At 42.9% G+C, this 8,487-nt stretch overlaps 1 protein-coding gene across 6 annotated transcripts in view; it reads right to left on the bottom strand.

Moving 5' to 3' along the window:
- The window catches only part of Mtif2 (mitochondrial translational initiation factor 2), a 33,922-nt gene that overhangs the window by 5,217 nt on the left and 20,218 nt on the right, over window positions 1–8,487 (bottom strand). For 5 of the 6 annotated variants that reach the window (XM_026785223.1, XM_013350747.2, XM_013350748.1 and 2 more), the window contains 5 exons: window positions 7,873–8,044; window positions 7,088–7,248; window positions 5,832–6,008; window positions 4,849–4,988; window positions 1,322–1,446 (listed from right to left, as the gene is read on the bottom strand). In XM_026785223.1, the coding sequence (XP_026641024.1) occupies window positions 1,322–1,446; window positions 4,849–4,988; window positions 5,832–6,008; window positions 7,088–7,248; window positions 7,873–8,044 (775 nt within the window). The remainder of the gene's footprint in view (window positions 1–1,321; window positions 1,447–4,848; window positions 4,989–5,831; window positions 6,009–7,087; window positions 7,249–7,872; window positions 8,045–8,487) is intronic. The other variant, XM_026785224.1, reaches the window with a different exon arrangement.

The raw sequence follows: 8,487 nt of genomic DNA, 5'->3' as shown, positions 1-8,487 counted from the left end.
TCTGTAGACCAGGCTGGTCTTGAACTCACAGAGATCCGCCTGCCTCTGCCTCCCGAGTGCTGGGATTAAAGGCGTGCGCCACCACCGCCCGGCCCATTGTACTTTCTTAAGTAGAGCAAAAAGTAGTTTTATGGAGCATGTGCACATATGCATGTGCACACACACATGTAGGAATATGAACATATAGGATTAATTCCCTTCTCAATTCCTCAAGAAGCTTTGGATACTGTAAAGACTTTTACTTGGCCAAGGATTTATCAAGGCATACTTGCCTAAACGTGCAAAATCCCAGACTTTTGTTTTTCAGTGTGGTTGTGTAGGGTTTATTTATGAGTCTGAATGTTTCACTTGCATGCATGTATGTGTGTCTGTATATGTATGAATGTATGCATGTGTGTGTGCACCTCATGCTTGTCTGGTGCTCTTGGAAGCAGGCATCAGATCCCTGGAGTTACTGCTATGAGGCACCATAAAGGGGCAGGGAACTGAATCTGGTCCTTAACTGCAGAGCCAATTCTCTAGGCCCTCGTCTCTTAATCTAGTCTGGCCCTGACTCTTCCGGCCTCAGTCTTCAAAATGCTGGGATTAGAGACATATGCAACCATACTGGGCCAGGCCTCAGGCTTGTCCTCCTCATGACAAAAGCCAAAAACAAAGCAAAGTATTCTTTACAACAGCCAAGGAGTAAAGAAAAAGGAGTAGAAGCAGCCCCACATCTTCAGCAGATGGATGGACAGCTTGTTAAAGGACACAGGAGGGAACCTAAACCCTGCTAACTGAATGGAGGCAGCGTGAATGGGCAAGTGCTGTGTGACTGCCCCAACAGAGCATCCAGGCAGGGAAAGAGCCATGCGCAGATTGTTCTGACGCAATCCTACCCCCTTTCTACCGCATCCCACACATGGCTATGAGACTGCTCATAGCTGCTAACAGTGTACGAAACAATGAGAAAATCTACTGTGCTTACAGGCAGAACATTCAAGAAGAACATGACATTACAAAGACCTTCCTACACATTAGATTTCTGGGTCAAGTCAAAGAATTAGAAATTAAAATGTAACAACTGGCATTGCACTCTCATTCACTGCTAGTCTACTCCAAATACAAATATCTGAGCCAGTGGGGGCGTGCAAACCAAGTTAACTACTCTAGTCATCTAAGTGTGATGAAAACTTCACTTTTGTGTTCTCGGTACTAGTGCAATAAAACACATTGAAAATACATTCTTTGAAACCATGGCTCAGAAACTAAAGCTATGTACTATATATATTGTCACACAACCCCTCAAACAAAATTATTAGAGTCGTTTTGTAATCCGTACCCTCTTCCTTTGTCAGTGAAAGACTCTATCACTGTTCCTTCCACTGGACCCGTGAAATCTGCTTTCAGTTCCAGCATCTCCGCGAGAGCAATTGTTGCTTCTGCCAAAGCCATCAGATTGTCTCCCTGTAACAAAGAGTTAGTACACGTCAGCAAATACTATTAGTAAATGTCAGCATAAGAAGGATGAAGAATCTTGACAGCTACAGTTTTCTTTTTAAGAATTAAAATCATGAAATAACCAATTTTATCAAAAGAAAAGGAAATAGATAGAGAGCTATCAGCAAGAAAACCTGACTCAAGGACTAATATTTAACTAATATTTGGTTTTTCAAGACAGGGTTTTTCTGTGTAGTCCTGGCTATCCCGGAACTAGCTTTTGTAGACCAGGCTGGCCTCGAACTCAAGAGACGCCTGCCTCTGCCTCCCGAGTGCTGGGAGTGAAGGTGTGCATCACCACTGCCCAGCTCTACACATTAGGAGTTTTAAAACTATATTCTGCAACCACTCACCTGTGTCAACCTGAAAAATGACTTTATCTTCCTGGATTGCCTTCCTCTACAACATAAAGCTAGATTAGATTATTCATTTGCCTTCAGTGGTTATAATCATCATGCTCCCGATGACACCAAGATCACACAGCTCAGATGGGTGTGGCGGTGCAAACCTTTCCTCCCAGCATAGGAGAAAGAGGTAGAGGCAGGTAGATCTTCGGGTTAAGGCCAGTCTGTCTATATAGAGGGCCCCAGGCCAGCAAGGGCTATTGACTGGTAACAGAAATGAGCTGACCGGCAAGACGTCCTGCTGTTCTCCATGCCAGCTAAGGGGCTGTTTGTTAATTTCTTTCTTACCTTATTTTTTCCCCCCAAGACAGGGTTTCTCTGTGTAGCCCTGGCTGTCCTGAAATTCCTCTACAGACCAGGTTGGCCTTGAACTCAGAGATCCTCCCTCTGCCTCCTGGGTACTGGGATGAAAGGTGTGCTCCACTATTGCCAGGCAAGGTGTCTCATCGCCAAACCCGTGTCCTCTTTCTGGTAAAGAACTGAACCTGGAGCCTTGTCAAGGTACAGATTACTACTGAAGTATATCCACTGCCCCTTTTTATATCATTTTGAGAGAGTCTTTCAAAATTGTTCAGGCTGGCCTCAAACTTGCCTTAGCCTCCTGGGTCATGCCTGGCCAACTCTAAATATTTTAACCTTACCACAGGGAGTTTGGCATCTTACTTTGGAACACTGTAATATAGGTCATATTTTATAAACACAAAAGAAGCTAGACAGTTTTACTATTAAAAGAAGCATAATTCCTAAGCATCTTAGAGGGACCAAATTTTGGGAAAATGGGATGAAGTAAAAACTAATTAGAAAAAATAACAGCATCCAGAACTGTCCCTTCAATGAATGGGGCGGGGGGGTCATTATGAGGAAACTGTGAAATATAAATAACAGCATCCAGAACTGCCCCTTCAGTGAATGAGGACAGTCATTATGAGGAAACTGTGAAATATAAATAACAGCATCCAGAACTGTCCCTTCAGTGAATGAGGACAGTCATTATGAGGAAACTGTGAAATATGAAAAGAATAAAAGAATGGGCAAAGGAAATCATTACTCAGTAGCAGCCTGAAGAGAACGGGTAGTTGTTGACCTAGAGGGGAGTTACAAGTTCTAGATCATAACTAGAGAATAAATATAGTTATGGTTTCCATCCAGAGAGTAAATAATTGGTAATTTAAAATAAAATGGAGTTCAACATAAATGGTATTAGTAAAAACCAGAAGCATCCCATGGGCAACAACAAACCCAGCCTTTGCTATGGGAACATATGTAATGAGCGATTCAAGTTGGGCTGATTCTGGCTCATATGAGCGTGGGAAAGCTGTGACAGCCGGAGCACGATGAACAGACGAGGGCTGTGGTGCTCAGCTTGCATCCTCACAAGCGTTAACTGCATTTAGACACATCACCGGCTACTAGCAACTGATGGCTGCGGGGGAGGGCACCGGTTTCCCTCAGGGATGTGGCAGTGGATGGGCTGCCCTTGCGCCCGGTGGAAGGTCCTACACCATCACATGCTGGCAGTACTAAGTGGACTCATGTATTTAAAAAAGGTCTTGATGGGCAATGGTGAAGGACACTTTTAATCCCAGCACTTGGGAGGCAGAGACAGGCAGAGCTCTGTGAGTTCAAGGCCAGCCTGGTCTACAAGAGCTAGTTCCAGGACAGGCTTCAAGACAGGCTTCAAAGCAAAAAACAACAACAACAAAAAAAAACCACCACCAACAACAAGAAAAAACAATCTTGAAGGTGGCAGGGAAAAGTGGTGGGGGGAACAGGAGGAGGCGAAGAAAATATGTTATATATATAAGCCAGGTGGTACATAGCTTATATAGGCAGAGGCAGGCAGATATCTGAGTTTCAGACCAGACTGGTTTACTATAGAATGAATTATAGAATGGCCAGGGTTACATAAAGAAACCCTGTCTCAATAAACAACAAAAACCCAAAATGAAGGAAATTCTCAAACAATAAAGTTTCTTGAGAAGGGATCTCACTGAGTAGCCAGCCCTGCTATGTAGACCAAGCTGACCTCAAACTCAGAGATGCACCCTTCTCTGCCTCCCAAGTGCTGGGATTAAAAGCATGCACTCCCACATCCTGGCACAAACAATAATTTAAGTATTTTTAGTTTTCTTGAGACAGGGTCTCAGTATGTAGACCTAATTGGCTAGAAACTCACTATGTAGACCAGGGTAGCTTCATACTCACAGATCCACCTGCCTTAGCTGGGGATAAAAGTGTGTGCCACTATGCCCAGTTCAACAATAGATTTATTAAAAAGAAAAGAAAAAAGCCATCAATTATCATAGATAATCCCAGAGTCTTATCTCTTTGGCAATTCTAGATACTGTCAAATTTACAAAATTAAAAAAATTAGCTAATAATATTAGTAATTTTTTATGTATTTAAATCCCTCTTAAGTACCCAAAGACCTATTCTATTGCTTTCTATTTAGACAGACAAGGCATGAAACATAAGTACTTTTTGTTATCAACTGGTCACCAGTTCTGCTTAAAACACAGGCTTACGACAGGTGTGGTGACGCACACCAACAATCCCTGCACTTGGGAGGCAGAGGCAGGGGAACTGCTATGAGTTCCAGGCCAGCCTACTTAGTGAGTTCTAGGTGAGTCAGAAGAGAGACCCTATCTCAAAAGAAAAAGGAGTGTTCTTTGGGTAAACACTGCTGTGAAGGACACCCAGTACTCACAGCTGCGCCCCGTCCTGAGACGGCTGCACCCACCTGAAGTGCGGACACATGCCACTGCTGTAGTAAGAACACTGAGCGCTCACAGCTGCGCATCGCCCTGAGACGGCCACACCTGAAGCGCGTGGACACCTGCACACTGCTGTGAAGGACACACAACGCTCACTGTCCTGAGACGGCCGCACTCACCTGAAGCGCGGACACATGCACACTGCTGTGAAGGACACACAACGCTCACTGTCCTGAGATGGCCGCACTCACCTGAAGCGCAGACACATGCACGGCTTGAACATCGCCACCGTAATCTTCACACACCACATCGTAAGCCAGGAGCTCTTTCTTCACTTTTTCAGGATCAGCAGCTGTTTTGTCGCATTTATTTATCGCAAGGATAATAGGAACTGAAAGAGCAAGAGTCAGGGAAAGTGCAGATGAAAACTCCTTTAATTCTCGGCATTCATTGGAGAAATGCCGACCTGCTCTGGCTTTCTCTTCACTCGACGGATGCAGATATTTAAAAGACCCATTTTAGACTCAAATTACCCTACTCTGTCGTCTAGACAGAAAGAAAAGAAAGGCTCCCAGCCTCTATTTGACCCTTTGGGGGTCACACAGCCCTTTCACAGGAGTCACCGAAGACTTTTGGAAAACACAGATATTTACATTCTGATTCACAACAATAGCAGAATTACAGTTATGAAGTAGCAATGAAAATAATTGTATGGTTGGGGGCCAGCACAACATGAGGGACTGTATTGGAGTCGTGGCATTAGGAAGGTTGGGGACCAACTGCTCCATGTCTATTTTGAGATACATTAGTCCAGGCTGGCTAGAAACACACTATGGAGCTGAGTATCCTCCAGTTTCTGAGCCTCCAATATCTCATGCTGAAGATTCCACACGGCAGAACCAAGTGTACGGATCTGAAACCTCACTCCTACCGGCATATTCATCAATCATACACAGCTGTTAGCCCTTTCAACTACACTACTAACTGCTTGGTAAGACACGGTCACAGGTACCAATGTGTCATGAACAACATGGGAATAACCAATACTTTTTATTTTATGTTTTGTTTTTTGAGACAGGGTTTCTCTGTAGCTTTGGAGCCTATCCTGGAACTAGCTCTTGTAAACCAGGCTGGCCTTGAACAGATATCCACCTGCCTTTGCCACCTGAGTGCTGGGATTAAAGGTGTGCGCCACCGCTGCCCAGCTATAATCTTTGTAGTATACCTCCCATACCTTGTGCTTCTTTGGCATGCTGAATAGACTCTACAGTTTGCTTCATCACTCCGTCATCTGCAGCTACGACCAACACCACAATGTCAGTCACCTGAGCGCCTCTGGCTCTCATTGCTGAAAAGGCAGCATGTCCGGGAGTGTCAAGAAAGGTTATCTTTTCTCCAGAAGGCAGAGAGACTATGGAAACAGAAATGCAAGGACTCCAGTTACTCAATTACTTTTCAACATGAAGGAATACGTGCCACTATATATATATCACATAACATACACACATACACACACATACATACATACACATGTATATATGGAGCTAGGGTCCTTGTATGTTGCCTTGGCCAGCCTGGAGCTTGCTATGTAGATCAGGCTGGTCTTGAACTCCTAGAAATCTGCCTAGCAAGTACTGGTATTGAAGATAGTGTGCTAACATTCCTAGTTCACTAGTTTTTTAAATTTGATTCCGTCCACTAATTTTAACCAGAAGAACACAGATGGAAATTTCATAATGAAAACAAAATACAGTGAAATCATGAGATCTTCTTTTTCATGTTATAATTCCAAGCCAAAAGTCTTTGTATTTCGAGGACATAGCTGCTTTGATAAATGTATTGATTGATTACCATTCTGGAGAGAGAACTCACCAGTAACTAGTTGTATAGTGATCACTTTTTTTTATTTACATATTTCTTTTTATTCTTTAGATTTTCATAGATGAATAATGCATAGTGATCACTTCTACATCAGCAAACTACAGCTATACAATTATCTTGAGCCACAAAAAAGCAATTTAGTAGACAGTTGATAGCTTCCAGTTTGAGTGCACTAATAACAGGTGTAAACCCTAGCTATGTGCTCTGGACATGTTACTGAGCCCCTGAGGGGCTTACAGGTCATAAAGGGAATACTAATACCTGCCTCATGATGTTGTGTGGTGAAAAAGACAAAGCACAGAAGATGCTTAGCAGAGTAAGTGCAATGGTCAGCGCTCAGTAAACGTAGCCACCATCTAAGTGTCATTAAGAACACCATCCGCTACATCTGATATTATATACACACAATTAAAGAGGCGAGGTTCATTAAACCCAAAAGAGCAAAATAGCTTTGCTTGCACAGCAAGTCCGAGATAACTGTTCACTGCCCACTCGGTACTTGCTCATCCCAGTGGCTTTACGCAGCCTCTTTACTTTGAATCTGTATACTTCAAAGAAAACAAGTAAGTGGAGTTCCCAAGCACATTGCAATGTTATTTGTGTCCATACCAAGAAAGGCACCAATATGCTGAGTGATGCCTCCAACTTCCATTGCTGCCACTTGAGTTTTTCGAAGTTTGTCAAGTAACGTCGTTTTCCCATGATCAACATGACCCATTATAGTAACAACTGGGGACCTTGGTGTTAATAAAGCTGGGTCTGCCTGGGGCCTAAAATTAACAGCAAAGGAGTTTCATTTCTTAAATGTCAGAAATAATTGTGAGTTGGTTCACAGCTATCACTACAATCTACCATTAACAACAGAATACAACATCCAGGTTTGATTAGCCATGACGATTTATCTCGTTCACCCAGAACAACTTATGTCAAAACAGCCAATGACTCACGTTTGTTATAGGGTTGGCTTCTTCCGATTAGTGAGTGGAGCTGAATCAAGATTTAAAATTCAGACTAATACATGTACTCAGCAAGCTATGAAAAATCACACTCAGTTTCATAAAAAGCTGAATATAGTTTCTGATGCTTTGAATAAATATTAACTCTATAGTCACAGACCATTTTAACCACAAAAGAAACTTCAGCCGGGTGGTGGTGGCGCACGCCTTTAATCCCAGCACTCGGGAGGCAGAGGCAGGTGGATCTCTGTGAGTTCGAGGCCAGCCTGGTCTACAAGAGCTAGTTCCAGGACAGGCTCCAAAGCCACAGAGAAACCCTGTCTCGAAAAACCAAAAAAAAAAAAAAAAAAAAAAAAAAAGAAACTTCAAAGTAAATTTTCACTAAGACGCCGAGTAGAAGCGCGCAGAAGTATTAGTTAATATGCAGGTAAGTTTTACCTTCTTACAGCGTCTTTGTTTTCTCTTACTTTCTCCTGTTTTAATTTGCTCCATTTCAGCTTCATTCCTGCCTTCTTTATAACTTCTTTGATCCAGACTTCTTCTAAATGTGAGTTTGCTTCTAATGAATCTATGTCAATGGCAGTGTTCAATAAAGCTTCATATATATAATCTGGTTGGGATAAAACACAATCTCTTATAATCATGAATTAAAAGGTTTAAAAAGTGAGTTCTGGGGACTGGAGAGAGACGGCTCAGCAGGTAAGAGAACTGGCTACTCTTACAGAAGACCTGAGTTATTTACCTGTAACTTCAGTTCCAGGGGTCCCATGCCCTCTTTTGGCCTCTGTAGGCACCAGGCACATACATGTGCTATAAAGACACACGTGCAGGCAAAACACCCATGTACATTCAAAAATAAAGTAAAATAAAATAAAAAAAAAATCATTCAAAAACATAGTGCTTCAGTCTGTTATGTTTCTCTGTGTATAAAAATAAAGATATCTGTGAGGATGATAAGAAGTTTTGTGTCGCCGGGCGGTGGTGGCGCACGCCTTTAATCCCAGCACTCGGGAGGCAGAGGCAGGCGGATCTCTGTGAGTTCGAGGCCAGCCT

The sequence above is a fragment of the Microtus ochrogaster genome, linkage group LG1 (genome assembly GCF_000317375.1).
Source record: "Microtus ochrogaster isolate Prairie Vole_2 linkage group LG1, MicOch1.0, whole genome shotgun sequence".
Lineage (NCBI taxonomy): Eukaryota > Metazoa > Chordata > Mammalia > Rodentia > Cricetidae > Microtus > Microtus ochrogaster.
The sequence above is the reverse complement of the archived record's forward strand: the minus strand, read 5'-3'. Positions and strand labels throughout refer to the sequence as shown.